This window comes from Saccopteryx leptura, chromosome 7 (assembly GCF_036850995.1).
Source record: "Saccopteryx leptura isolate mSacLep1 chromosome 7, mSacLep1_pri_phased_curated, whole genome shotgun sequence".
Lineage (NCBI taxonomy): Eukaryota > Metazoa > Chordata > Mammalia > Chiroptera > Emballonuridae > Saccopteryx > Saccopteryx leptura.
In genome coordinates this window covers 75,835,516-75,850,158 of record NC_089509.1, presented here as the reverse complement: position 1 = coordinate 75,850,158, position 14,643 = coordinate 75,835,516, and the positions used below count along the sequence as shown (strand labels likewise).

At 39.6% G+C, this 14,643-nt stretch overlaps 2 protein-coding genes across 2 annotated transcripts; both read right to left on the bottom strand.

The window, feature by feature from the left end:
• Window positions 1-4,065: 4,065 nt before the first annotated feature.
• Window positions 4,066-10,384, bottom strand: ASNSD1 (asparagine synthetase domain containing 1). The gene is made up of 3 exons (XM_066346229.1): window positions 8,936-10,384; window positions 6,208-6,389; window positions 4,066-4,397 (listed from the first exon to the last, which is right to left on the bottom strand). The coding sequence occupies exons 1-3, from the start codon at window positions 10,382-10,384 to the stop codon at window positions 4,112-4,114; spliced, it is 1,917 nt and encodes a 638-aa protein (XP_066202326.1). The 3' UTR covers window positions 4,066-4,111.
• Window positions 10,338-14,421, bottom strand: ASDURF (ASNSD1 upstream open reading frame). Its single transcript, XM_066346241.1, has 4 exons — window positions 14,290-14,421; window positions 12,449-12,502; window positions 11,088-11,163; window positions 10,338-10,476 (listed from the first exon to the last, which is right to left on the bottom strand). The coding sequence occupies exons 1-4, from the start codon at window positions 14,383-14,385 to the stop codon at window positions 10,406-10,408; spliced, it is 297 nt and encodes a 98-aa protein (XP_066202338.1). The 5' UTR covers window positions 14,386-14,421; the 3' UTR covers window positions 10,338-10,405.
• Between the last annotated feature and the right edge of the window lie 222 nt (window positions 14,422-14,643).

The following is a 14,643-nucleotide window of genomic DNA, read 5'->3' as shown; positions in this document are numbered from 1 at the left end:
CTTCCAGAAGGGGCACCTCTTTCATTGGTGGTCAGAGAGGAGCATAGTTCCCATTGAAATACTGGTCAGTTTGTAGATTTAAATTTACTTGTTCTTTATTTTAAATATTGTATTTGTTCCCGTTTTGTTTTTTTACTTTAAAATAAGATATGTACAGTGTGAATAGGGATTTGTTCATAGTTTTTTTTATAGTGCGGCCCTCCAACAGTCTGAGGGACAGTGAACTGGCCCCCTGTGTAAAAAGTTTGGGGACCCCTGCAGTAGAGGCTAGGTACAGGCTAGAGTGGTGGCAGTGGGGATGGATGCTTGTGGATGGATTTGAGAAGTAATGAAATGGCCTGTTTAATCGCCAGAGTGTTCAAAAGAGATGGGGTTGTAGGTGACACTTAAAATTTCCGTCAGGAGCAACAGGTAACCAGGGCAAGTTTTAAGAGTGGTTGTGAACATACTGACTTTGAGGTACCTGTGACATGACAAAGTATAGATGTCAGATATGTCTTAGATACACAGGTCTGGGCTAAATATGGCACCTTGGGTTGGATATATACATTTGGGAGGTTTAGGGTAATTGAAGCAAGGGGAATGGTTGAAATCACCAAAGGAGAAAATAAAGAAGAGCTGAGAAACCAGGACAGAGACCAAAAACATTTAAAATTTAAAGGTCAGGTGGAGAGGGTGAAGTCAGCAAAGACAAAGAGCAAGCAGTCAGGAGGATAGCAGGAAAACCGAGTGGCCGCAGAAGCCAAGAGAAGTGTTTCATGAAAAGGGAATGGCCGACTTCACTGGCTGCTGCTGCGACGTCAAGGGAGATGAGAACTGAAACTGGTTAACTGAAGTTAGCAACATGGAGGTTTTTGGTGACCATTGGGAGAAGATTTTCTTTCTCCAACCATATAATTATTTTAGCAATTTTAAAGACCAAAAATTCAACTGAGTGAATTAAAAAAACAAACTGGCTTTATTGAGGGATTCGTGAATCAGCAGTATCCAACCTAGCAAATAGAAGCAAGTTCTAAGAAGTCGTACAAATGGAGTTTTTGCAGGCAGACGGTGGTGGGACAAGGTTAAAAGAATGGATCATTTCAAGCAAGGTCAGCTTCCCTTAGGGAAGTCAGGGAGTCTTATCAAGCAGACTACCTCTCTAGTGCTGACCAGGAAATTCCAGACCGGTTTCAAAATTCTACTTGTGGGAGAGGCTGAAGTGGAAATGGGTTAGCTATTAAGTGTTGGTGGGGCTTAGCACAAGTGATTCCATTTTTGCATCTGCTGTTTCTTTTAAACACTTGCTATGGAGGTATCTATAAATTTATGATTGCTGTTCCAGGGCAATGGATGTCAAAAATCATTGCCTTCTTTAAGAGAGTTGTATGTTTGTGATTAAGAAGTGTGAACAATACATGTAAATTCCTCTACTTAAAAGATTTTTAATCAAGTACCCAGATGATTTGTTCCAAGTGTCTCAATCTTGAAAAAGTTTGTTCCTTTAAGGATTAAGATAGAACTTTATCCCAGAGTTTATGGGATTAATTAACAAGAAGGCTATAAACAATTAGGCTTTTGGGGACTAAAAAAATAAACCAACAAAAAAGCAAATAAACTAGCACACAGAGTAACCTGCTAGAGAATATGACCTGGAGATTCCCTGAAGGTTCAACTGATTAAATTAACAGGTAGAGCTTACATGATGGTGACTGACACATAGGCAACACTATATAATTGATAGCTGTTTTTATACTGAACTGTATTATAATTATTATGATATTTAACTCTGTGCTGCTGGGTTAACCACTGAGTTTATCCACAGACCTGCCTTTAGGTAGACATGAAACCTATCCAGGTAATACTAAATTTGGTTTGAACATTGCATTCACCAGGGAATAAATTCAGGCCATGTGAAAATCTGAAAGAATTGTCATATATGTATCCTAATTTTTCTATGATTAAAAGAATGAGAATGCCTGTCCAGGTGGTGGCATAGTAGATAAGAGTATCGGCCTGGAATGCAGAGGACCCAGGTTCGAAAAACCCTGAGGTTGCCAGCTTGAGTGCAGGCTCACCAGCTTGAGCACGGGATCGCTGGCTTGAGTGTGGGATCAAACATTACCCTAGGGTGGCTGGATTGAGGCCCAAGGTTGCTGGCTTGAAGCTCAAAGTCACTGGCTTGAGCAAAGGGTCACTGGCTTGGATGGAGCCCCCCTATACCAGTCAAGGCACATATGAGCAAGCAATTGAACTAAGGTGCCACAACAAAGAATTGATGCTTCTCATCTCTCCCCCTTTCTGTTTGTCTCTATCTATCCCTCTATTTCTCTCACTTAAAAATAAAAAGAAAAAAGAATCAAAGAATGACTATATCCAGAAAGCATGTCATCCTTTATTTTTTATTTTTTTGTATTTTTTTTTCCTGAAGCTGGAAATGGGGAGGCAGTCAGACAGACTCCCGCATGCACCCAACCGGGATCCACCCGGCACACCCACCAGGGGGCGATGCTCTGCCCATCCGGGGCGTTGCTCTGTTGCGACCAGAGCCACTCTAGTGCCTGAGGCAGAGGCCATGGAGCCATCCCCAGAGTCCCGGCCATCTTTTGCTCCAGTGGAGCCTTGGCTGTGGAGAGGAAGAGAGACAGAGATGAAGGAGAGGGGGAGGGGTGGAGGAGCAGATGGGCGCGTCTCCTGTGTGCCCTGGCCAGGAATTGAACCCGGGTCTTCCGCACGCCAGGCCGATGCTCTACCACTGAGCCCACTGGCCAGGGCCAGCATGTCATTCTTAATCGGGGGTGACCCTGGGATAGTGATCACAGCTGAATAATGTGGGCCGATGTCAGATTGGAGTGGAGTTGAGTGAATCACATGGAAAGGTGGAGAGGGCAAGTGTGAGAGCCAAGAGAAGTAAAGAAAGAGGGAGGACTAGAGAGGTGCATTTTAAATTGGTACAGATTGAAATATTTTAAATAATGACAGGAAGGATCCTACAACAAAGAGACTGAAGAGACTTGCTGGAGAGAGGAGTATAAGGTTTCTGAAAGGCAGGAAGGGCTGAGATACAGAGAACAGGTGGAGGCACAGACTTTGTGTGTGTCTGTGTGTGTGACAGAGACAGAGAGAGTGACAGATAGGGACAGAAAGGCAGGAAAGGAGATGAGAAACATCAATTCTTCGTTGTTGAAGCACCCTAGTTGTTCATTAATTGCTTTCTCACATGCACCTTGATGGGGGAGGGGAGAGGGCGACAGCAGAGAGTGATTTCCTGCTCAAGCCAGCAACCATGGCATCATGTCTGATTCCAAGCTCAAACCAGCAAACCCGTGCTCAAGCTAGTGAGCTTACACTCAGCTGGATAAGCCCGTGCTCAAGCTGGTGACCTTGGGGTTTCGAACCTGGGTCCTCTGCATCCCAGTCTGACACTCTATCCACTGTGCCACCGTCCAGTTAGGCGGCCCAGACTTTTGATGGATGGATTGACTCATTTCCTTTTCTATTGGCAAGAAGGGAGAAAAGGATTGGTGTGCCTACTAAGTTAGAAATTCTGGTGTTGGAAAGTGGACGCAGTTCTTGACCTCATGACTGAGCTTTCTGTGAAAAGCCCAGGTCATGAGCTGAGAAAGGGGAAAAGAGAGGAAAGTTGAAATATGTGGGACAGAAGCATGTTTAAAATTGTCTTAAAAGTTCTCAGGATGGGATGAGTTGCTTAAAGAGATGTTAACAGAAATAGCAAGTACTGCTCAGAAGTGTGAACCTTGAGCAAATGGTTTAGCTTCTCTAAACCTTACTTCTCTCATCGTGTAAACCAGGATCCTAACAACAACAAATTATTTTTGGATGTGGCTACCATAAAGAGTCAGTAAAAGCTTCCTTCTTTCAGGGGGCTGGGAGGACATTACCATGTAAGAGTTTAAAACAATGTTAATATCATAGTCCAAAATATCCAAGTTGTTCTTTCAAGCATCATCTTTCTGTAGACTGTCACTTTGACTAAATTGGTTATATTAAGCGGCAGAGTTTAGTAAAAATTCACATGATGAACTTTGAAATTACTACATTATACAATAATCGAGCCACACAGACTTATTTTTATATCATCATTTAGTAAATGTTATTACATTGTGAAATATCATGTTTTAATCTCCTTTTCAATAGAAAGGTTTTCTAAGGAAATGACTTGGAGCCTTCCACATTTATCAGATGCCTTTTCATTCCTCTTTTCCATTTTTGCAATTCTGGATCCAAACTGCATGGCCCGTTTTGGCAGAAGAGCAGAGGCTGTAAGACCAAGTTCCATCGCTGCAAGACGCAAGATTAGTTTTTCACCGATTCCACGGGGTAAAGACAAGTTTGCCTTTTCCCAGACTGGCAGGGAATTCAGAAAGGAGACAACATTTTCATCCAGGAAAGGAAATCTAAAATAAACAGATAAATATAACACTATAAAAAATAAAATCAATCTGCTATAATTCTTTTGCATTTTACTTAATATGTTAAAATTATAATATAAAATTAATTTTTGAGGGTACTATTTTTCTTAATTAAATATATTCCAGTTAGTTACACAATTCAGCAGCTAAAATTTAATTACATTAAAAATATTTCACAACATGTGAGCAATTTTAATATATAGCTACAAAATAAATAAATTTTGCTTCAATAAATAAGTAAATTAGGCCTACAGCATTGAGAAATAATTTCAAATTGGTTTACAAGACATGTTTGGGGATGTCTTAAAATAAGCAGGGTCTTAAGTCATTTTCTATCTGGTCTTTACCATGTCTAAAGAAACTGAAGTTTAGGGATATGAAACCAATAAAATAGAAGGGCTCTATAATCGTGAACTTGTGAAACACTTACTTCTGGTAAAGCTTTATGTGTCAAAACAGTTTTATTACATTTAAACCATTAAATTGATAGAACAAAGTATTAGATTTTAAAACATAACAGCTCTTTTGGCCTCCTTGTTTTCCTACAAAATTGTATTTTTTTAATTTAAAATACTTTAACATTCTCCTTCCTTTGGATTTCTCAAAATGCAATAGTTACACTAGTGTTTCTATTTCACTTTATTTTACTAAGGCTCAAGTAGAGAGATTGGAAAAAACGGTAAAGACACTGGCTATATGGAATATTTTATAAAAATGAACTGTAGCCTGACCAGGCGGTGGCACAGCAGAACATCAGCCTGGGACGCAAAGGACACAGGTTCGAAACCCCGAGGTTGCCTGCTTGAGCATGGGCTCACCAGTTTGAGTGTGGGGTCTCTGGCTTGACCCCAAAGGTCACTGGCTTGAGCAAGGGGTCACTTGCTCAGCTGGAGTCCCCCACTCAAAGCACATATGAGAAAGCAATCAATGAACAACTAAGGTACTGCAACGAAGAATTGATGCTTCTCATTTCTCTCCCTTCCTGTCTGTCCCTATCTGTCCCTCTCTCTGCATCTCTCTTGCTAAAAGTAAATAAAAAATTAACTGTAAAAGCATATTTAGATACAAGAATCTGATATATTACCATTAAAAACACATAATAAATTACATAGCTGAAGCCACTGGATTGGTACTTGTTAAATAACAACTCTGAAACATTCTTCATATGCATTTTTACCTGAGGGCATCATATAGGACCTTTAAACTTAACTGCTTTTACGCAACAAGGTAAATTCCTTTTCTCTGACTCAGCTGAAATAACAGACTGAATTTCAGTCAATCAATCAATCTCTCTCTCTCTCACACACACATACACCCTTCAAAACATATTGTGGCATTATCTCTTTATAATGGAATTTTGAAAATTATGATGGAATAATGATATAGTGGTTAAAATTTTACATGTGTCAGAACTGGCAACATAAGAATGACAATAGTATAAAGACAACTATAGTTCAGTGGAAGGAGGAAAAGACTGAAGTAGAGATAAGAAACAATGAAGGCTCAGCGCAGATGTACTGTGATGTTCCAAATCCCACAAAGCTTATCTGGACTCCCTGCTTTCGTATGCTGTATCCTTGCAATAAACTACCACTTAACAAATTAATCTACTTGAACAAATTTCTTCTTTATATAACTAAATGACCAGCTATCTTCCTTCGCTGCTGTCTGTGTTAGCTATATAAAGCCGAGATATTATTTTAGCTAATGGTTATTCAATTAAACAGGAACCTAAAAATCTTTTTACATCTTTTATTTTTACAAAATTACACAACATGCAGAGAATTGGCGTTACCTTGCTTCTTTTCCATGATCACCAATAACTCTGTCATCACGACCAAGATTTCTAGAAGAAATTCGACCCAGTTCCATCTCAATTTCCTTATTCAATCCTTCCAGCCCATGCGTCTCAAAGCGGACACGATGACGAGAATAACCTGCAAGTTGCTCATCTGCACCAATTCCAGTAAGAACTACCTATAAAGGTTTAAAGCAATCCATATAAAAATGTTATCTACCACACAGTAAGTGAAAAAAGATAAAAGCAAAATTTAAAATATAACCTCAGAGAGTAAAGCTGGAGGCATCATACTACCTGACTTCAAATTATACTGTAGAGCCATGATAATCAGAACAGCACGGTATTGTCAGAAAAACAGACATTCAGACCAACAGGACAGAATCGAGAGCCCAGAAATAAAACCATATGTACATGGATAAATAATCTTTGACAAAGGAGCCAAAAGCACACAATGGAGAAAAGAAAGCCTCTTCAATAAACATAGTTGGGAAAATTGGAAAGTCACATGCTAAGGAATGAAACATGACTACAGTTTGTCCCCCTGGACAAAAATTAATTCAAAATGGATCAAAGCCCTAAATATAAGGTTTGAAACAATAAATTACACAGTAGAAACATGTAGGTACTAAACTCATGGACCATGGCTGGAGAGAACAATTTATGACTTTGACCCCAAAGACAAGGGAAGTAAAGGCAAAAATAAATGAATGGGACCATATTAAACTAAAAAGCTCCTGCATAACAAAAGAAACTGAACAACAACAAAACAAATAGGCAGCCAACTAAATGGGAGATGAATGATAATTGCAAACAACAGCTCTGATAAGGGGTTAGTATCTAAAATATACAAAGAACTCACAAAGCTCAGCAACAAACAGGCCAACAGTCCAATTAAAAAATGGGGAGAGGACCTGAACAGACATTTTTCCCAAGAGGACATACAAATGGCCAACAGATATATGAAAAGATGCTCACCTTCTCTAGCTATATGAGAAATGCAAATCAAAACTACAATGAGATAGCACCTCATACCTGTTAGATTGGCTGTTATCAACAAGACAGGTAATAAGTGTTGGAGAGGCTGTGGAGAAAAAGGAACCCTCATTCACTGCTGGTGGGAATGCAAATTAGTACACCTATTATGGAAGAAAGTATGATGGTTCCTCAAAATATTTAAAAAAAAATTAAGAATAGAATTACCATATGACCCAGATCCCTTTACTGGGTATCTACCCCCAAAACTCAAAACATTGCTACATAAAGACACACGTATCCATGTTCACTACAGCATTATTCACAGTGGCCAAGACATGAAAACAACGAAAGTACCCCTCGATAGAGGACTGGATACAGAAGATGTGGTACATATACACTATGAATACTACTCGGCCATAAGAAATGACGACATAGTGCCACTTACGACAACATGACTAGACTTTGATAACATTATACTGAGTGAAATAAGTAAATCAGAAAAAGCTAAGAACTGTATGATTTTGCACATAGGTGGGATATAAAACTGAGACTCATGGACATATAAAGGTGAAGTGGTTACCAGGGGGAGGGGGATGTGAGGGGATGTGGGGGGAAGGGTGTAAAAAGGGATAAATGTAAGGTAATGGACAATGCTTTAACTTTGGGTGATGTGTACACAACATAATTAACAGTTCAAATGCTATAGAAATGTTTACCTGAAACCTATGTATTCTTTTTTTTTTTAATTTTATTTATTTATTTTTTACAGAGACAGAGAGTGAGTCAGAGAGAGGGATAGACAGTGACAGACAGACAGGAACGGAGAGAGATGAGAAGCATCAATCATTAGTTTTTCATTGTGCGTTGCAACACCTTAGTTGTTCATTGATTGCCTTCTCATATGTGCCTTGACCGCGGGCCTTCAGCAGACTGAAAAACCCCTTGCTGGAGCCAGCGACCTTGGGTTCAAGCTGGTGGGCTTTTGCTCAAACCAGATGAGCCCGCGTTCAAGCTGGCAACCTTGGGGTCTCGAACCTGGGTCCTCAGCATCCCAGTCCGATGCTCTATCCACTGCACTGCCGCCTGGTCAGGCTATGTATTCTTATTGACTAATGTCACCCTAGTAATTTTCTAGATAAAATTAAAAAAAAAAATTATAACCTCAAAGATAACATTTTCAGAAAAAAATCACAAGACAAAGTCATAAAACAATAAAATATGCTCAATTTTTTTTTTTTTTTTGTATTTTTCTGAAGCTGGAAAGGGGGAGAGACAGTCAGACAGACTCCCGCATGCGCCTGACCGGGATCAACCCGGCATGCCCACCAGGGGGCGATGCTCTGCCCATCCTGGGCATCGCTATATTGCGACCAGAGCCACTCTAGCACCTGAGGCAGAGGCCGCAGAGCCATCCCCAGCGCCTGGGCCATCTTTGCTCCAATGGAGCCTTAGCTGCGGGAGGGGAAGAGAGAGACAGAGAGGAAGGAGAGGGGGTGGGGTGGAGAAGCAGATGGGCACCTCTCCTGTGTGCCCTGGCCGGGAATCGAACCCAGGACTTCTGCACGCCAGGCCAACGCTCTACCACTGAGCCAACTGGCCAGGGCCAATACGCTCAATTTTTAAAGTCATATACATTGCACTGTAGTTTAAATGCAACTAAAATATGCCGTATTCTTACAATGCCAAAAGTTTTAAGGGCCAAGATTAGGTCTCAGAAATTCTTCTGAGCAGAAATATTGTGCCATACCTTGGCACTGCTCTGATATAATTTCACTTCCTCCTGGGTCACTAACCAACCAATTCCTCTGGAAGCAAACCAGACTGCACAGCCAATGCTATCATCCAACACTGTATCCAAGGGCTGAACCAAGTGACATATTCGAGTTCTTCTTAATTCTTGCAGTTCCTCCAGAGAAACATTAATTTCAACAAAATTCCAAATCCGGGAAGGGTTGGCAGCTTGCAGTTCCTTTAGCCCGGCTCTTCCTGTGATTCGATCTGGTACACTGAATTGTTTCTCAGGACTATCAGCAGCAGCCGCTTTTGTAGAAGATTCTTCAGAAGGTATTTCACAAATCTTCTGTTTTCTCCTTTTTTTGTTAAAACTAGTTGATCTGGTCTTTTCTTTATTCATGAAAGCCACATTAAGAAGATCAATTGGTTCATCTAAAGGTATATGACGGTCAGCAAGGGTGGCAATAACCATGGAATCAATACCCCCAGAAAACAGAACTGCAACATTTGCTTTTCTATCACAAGGTTTCAAAACTTCATTTGGTGTCAGGTATTCATGCCTTGGTAAACACAAGACTCGTCTCTTGACCGCGATACTCAAGACATCTATGAATTGCTGAACTACTTCCTTCATGTGTCCATCAGTAAGAAAGACCTGAAGTGTTTCCCTTGTAGGTGGGATGCTAGAAATATTATTGCAATTAACATCAAATGAAGCTTGTGGCAACATCATATTTAAAGGTACAACGGGTTCTTTGAGATACAGTTTGGCTTCATTTGCTACCACTGATACAAATGTTGGCAAGTTCTCTGAAATCTGAGTCAGGCTACTGACACATTCTTTGATAACATTGTCCATAGAAATGTATCTCCAAGGATACAATTTTAGAACAACAGATTTGGAAATAGAAGTAGATTTGAGATCGATTCTGAAAATTCCAGATGCTGGAACTTCTTGCCATTGATTGGCCACTTCAGATGTTTGGGCACCAACTGAAGAGAGGCAGACACCCAAATTACTAAAATGCCAAAGCAAGCTACGGCGACCAAAATAATCCCTACCAAACCACAAATGATGACTAGATGCTTGATAATATATAAAAGACCACGGACCCTGAACTTCTGAGAAGAGTGACAAAATGTCAGATTCATTCTTACAAGAGGAAAGACGATTAAACATTATTTGAGTATCATTCTCTTTGGCTTCAACCATTATTCCACTAAAGACTTCACCATTCCACAGGAACACATTGTCTCTTTCATCTTCCAGAGGTTGGGCAGTCAAAACACCTCTTAAGTGAAGGACATGACCAGAAAATAAGCACTGGTAGTTAACATTAGACTTTAACAACTGTTTACTACTATTGGGTCCCCGTCGTTTAAGATTACACAGTAAATCCTCTTTCAAATCTTTGCTGAAATGTTCAATAGAAAAGCTTACAGAACAACAAATGCCACACATTGTTATGTGAAATCAAGTTGACTATTTCTTGATTTTGGTCTTCTCTGAGTTTTCTATTTCTTGATATTCTTTTTTCAGTTCATCCAATATATCTGTGGGGGGGAGGGGAGAAGAATATTAAGTAAAATAAAAATTTTTGATCTTTACACAGTAATTCATAGGACAATGTATTTACCAAGATCAAACCATTTGAGTATAACACACAGTGTGTTAGTGCAAATAGTAATTTACAAGAGGTTTCTCATGATGAATGCTTCTCTTTTAGGAAAACAGTTTCTACATATGAAATGTTTATTTTGGCCTATGCACTTTATACATACCATCATACTTAAATCCCACAGGACTTTGAAAGCTAAAGTAATTTCTGCAAAGTCACAAAGGTTTCAGAAAGTGGTAGAATAGGTTTTCATGTATAGATGTTTCAAACTCTAAAGCACATGTTAATAATTACTGCTTTCTAACACATCAAATGTAATTTAATTTGCTTTTATCTCTACCATAAACTCATCTTTGGAAAGCTAACTTGAAGAAAACCAAACTACTGCATTAATTTTATTAAAGGTGTACCACTATCCAATCTTCAGACACATAATTAAAAATTCAGATGTATATAGAGCATAATTTAGGTACCACCATGAGTTTCTACAATAAGCCTACAAAAGACTCTCTGTGCATTTCCATATAAGATACCAAAAGAACTTACTTTTGCTTTCAGAAAGCATTTCTGTTCGGTCAGCAAGAAAGAATATGTTGCTGTTCTGCTGCTGCTTATATACCTTCTGCAAAACATTATTTAAGCCAATATTATGGTTTGATCTAAAAAGCAGCAGATGCTAAAACTTTGACCTCAATGACTTATTCTTGAACTTCAGTAACATGTCCAGAACAGTACCTTAGCATAAACAACAGTTATCCATTATCCTGCCATTGATACCATTAATACTGAGATGAAACTCTTTTATCTCTGCATATACCATAATACAGTACCACTTTCACCAAAAAAATTAAAAAGGCTCCTATAACTACAGGTAGGTTTATAACTTACTTGTGTCAATGAACAATATATCAAGAACTTTTTTCTTATTAATTAATGTTGTGTTCTTTTATAAAGTACTGTATGCATATACTACAGTTTATTTGTTCAGTCCTTAAGTTTTAGTTATTTAAGGTGTTGCCAATTTTTAACTATTATAAATCAATGTTGTGATGAATGTCTTGGTAACATGGGAATATCTGTGCATTCCCATGGCTTTTTCCTAAGTATCAATATCTACATATGGAACTGCTGGGTCAAAGTGTTACATACTTTTTGACCCATTCTGCCAATCTGCCTTCTAATTGTGCCTTACTCTCTAATATTCCACAAGTGACAATATCAGAAATTTCTAACCTGTCAGTTATCAAATAATCTGTAAAATGCTTTAAAGGGTTCAAAATAATTTCTTCCTGAACTTTAAAATGTAATTTTATGACAGTATAAACTCATGAACCAGTAGCTTGCTTGTTTATGAATACATTAATAGAAATGGCATTAAATAACCATGTTAAATATTTGGAATATCTATGTAAAAAAATGTGAGGGTGGGAAGGGAAGCAATTTATCCTTTCTTTTTTCAACAATTATCCACTTTCACTTAAAGGAACAGTATCCTCTCCTCAATAAATATAAAGTTCATTTATTTCTAAAAAAATATCAAATTTAAGTACAAAATAAATAACATTAGTTATTACAGCTCCAAGATATAGTACAATTAGTATCATTTGGTTTAAAGGTAATGTGGATTTCATATTATGGGAAAAAGATCATAATTAAACATAATGATCAAGTATTTTTAATATAACGATATCTACATATTTATTTAAATTTTCTTTTGAACTGCAAAAATTAAGATATTATATACCTATATTTAAACAGGTATCTACATATGACCTATATATGCATACATAAAATCTTAGACACTTCACTTCTGCACTTTAAAAAGATGCTGAAATATAAATCTTATATAAGATTCTTATATAATCAAACCCTCCTGCATACTATTCAAAATCACTCTAATAACTCACCCTGTTCTTCTTCAGGTTAGAAAGTTCATCCACCACAATTTTTTGTTCTTTAATCTATTGAAATAGAGAAAAACTTCTTAAATCAGAGGTTCTCAAAGTATGCTCAGTGAGGCCCATTAAAAGTAGAGACGGGATAAGGGCTATAATGTAATGATTGTCCAAATGGTCAAATACAGATTGTTTCCACTTAGTTGAGGGTGCAGGTGTGGAAAAGTTGGAAGAGGAAACAGTAATTAGACTCCCCAAGTGTATAGGCGGGGGCTTGGTATTGGTAATCAGTATTCATGCAAGGGTCATAATTACTAAACAAGGTTTATATCCTTTTCTTAAAATAGACAGTATGTGCCAGTTTTTCAGTGATTTCTTTTGTTATGTTTTATCTTTTAAAAATAAAGAACAGCAAATGGAATGAAGGGTAGGCTACTCCCCTCCACCCACAAATAACAATGCTTTTCATGATTTACGTACTAAGTGGTATAGCCAGGCCTTCAGAGAAAACAAGTAGTACTAAGTGCCCTATCTGGGCAGTACGACCTACCACCTTCCATCTTCCCTTTATTCCTCTGTGTCAGACTAGCACAGTGCTGGCACTGTTGAAGGAGGTGTCACTTATTATTGATTGACTGATTGGTTTTTAGAGGTGAGGAAAGAAGCAGGAGACATCAACTCGTAGTAGTAGTTGCTTCCTGTATATGCCTTGACCGGCAAGCCCAGGGTTTCGGACTGGTGACCTCAGTGTTCCAGGTCAATGCTTTATCCACGGTGCCACTACAGGTCAAGCTTCACTTTTTATTAGTAGGAAAGGGCTCAACTAAGAGGAAACTAAGTTTTTTCTAACTCTTTTCAGTAATAGTAGTTATTTTGTGTACCTGACTGATTATACGGTATAACCAGTGTTTCTGAAACCACGTTTATAATCTTTGTCCTACCTCAATACCTCAGGGACTGGTCATACATCAGTGTCAGTGGCTTGCTATAGTAGTAATCAAGGGTGTGCTGTTTGAAAATTCACGCTACCCATGAGTCTGCACCCTTCTGTCTCCCCAGTTAACATTCTTGTATAGTAACTGATTACTTTGAGTTGAATTCCAAGACCAAATTTGAAACTTGTATTTGAACAATGCTTTTGTATTAGAACAATTTTTTCTAATCATCAGTTTAGGAAAGAACCAAAGAATCCAGGACATCTAATACCTGAAAGGCTGTAACCATCTCCAAATCCAATGTTTTTTAAAGGTTTTATCTGTCAATGGCAGATAAGATTTATATGATATTGGCTTCCCTCTCCCCATTTTGGGGTGTAAGAATGACAAGCAGATAGTGTTTTTAGATCGTTGCCCCGGCTGAAGTGGAAAACAGACTGGAAGAAGGAAACAAAGGATGGGAGGCCAGTTCGGAAGCCTCTGCAGGGTTCCCGTGGCAGGTGGATGAAGGTGGCTGGTTTGGGATGGTAGGAGCGCACAGGGTGGTAAGAGACACCTGCGAAATGAGCACAATGGGTAGGACTTCGTGGTAGATGTCAAGGATGGCTCCCAAGTTACTGACAGGGATACGGGATGGATGGTGGTGGTATTTTCCGAAATGGAGAATATCCGCAGCGGATCCGGGGTGGGCGGCAGTTCTGAAAGTTTAATCCCAACCAAATCACCAACTGGCCGTTGGGTCTAATTTCGGGACACGTTTCAGGTCTCCCGTTACTGCATCTGTCCAGAGCGAAGAATCAAAGGCGCAAAGCAGCCGGGCAAAGCCAAGACCGAGACGTGCTGCCGCGGTGGACCTTGTCAGGGGGCCACCAGCGCTCCGTCCCGGCCTCGCGGCCTCTCGCTTCGTCCCACACTCACCTTGCTGCTAATATCCTCTTTGTGAGGAGCCGAAATGTTGGAAGGGATCAGCCCGGCGCCGTCCTCCGGGCGTGCCTCCGGGAAAGGCATCTCCATCAACCCAAAACTACGGAGTACGAGCCAGACCTCCAGCCTCAGACTCGAGCAAGAACACGTTCCGCAGGGCTCCGCCCACCTCAGGTCCTTCCCAAGAGCCCTTACCAATAGCGTCTGCGCACTTACCGGAACGCCTGCGCAGTTCAGGTCTGGCGTGGGAGCAGTTCTGCGCGTGCGCACAAATGCTTAAGGCGCGCGTGCGCAGAACCGGGTTGCGAAATCTGAGAGGTCTCGGGATCCCAAGTAGAAACGTTTTTG

What these genes read in the sequence shown, in the direction of transcription:
- ASNSD1 (XM_066346229.1), bottom strand. Translation starts at nt 10,384, where the DNA reads ATGTGTGGCATTTGTTGTTCTGTAAGCTTTTCTATTGAACATTTCAGC. An exon ending in TATATCAGAGCAGTGCCAAG is followed by an intron (nt 6,390 to 8,935) that starts GTATGGCACAAT and finishes AAACCTTTATAG; the next exon opens with GTAGTTCTTACTGGAATTGG. An exon ending in GATCATGGAAAAGAAGCAAG is followed by an intron (nt 4,398 to 6,207) that starts GTAACGCCAATT and finishes TGTTTATTTTAG; the next exon opens with ATTTCCTTTCCTGGATGAAA.
- ASDURF (XM_066346241.1), bottom strand. Translation starts at nt 14,385, where the DNA reads ATGGAGATGCCTTTCCCGGAGGCACGCCCGGAGGACGGCGCCGGGCTG. An exon ending in AAGAGGATATTAGCAGCAAG is followed by an intron (nt 12,503 to 14,289) that starts GTGAGTGTGGGA and finishes CTATTTCAATAG; the next exon opens with ATTAAAGAACAAAAAATTGT. An exon ending in AATGCTTTCTGAAAGCAAAA is followed by an intron (nt 10,477 to 11,087) that starts GTAAGTTCTTTT and finishes TCCCCCCCACAG; the next exon opens with ATATATTGGATGAACTGAAA.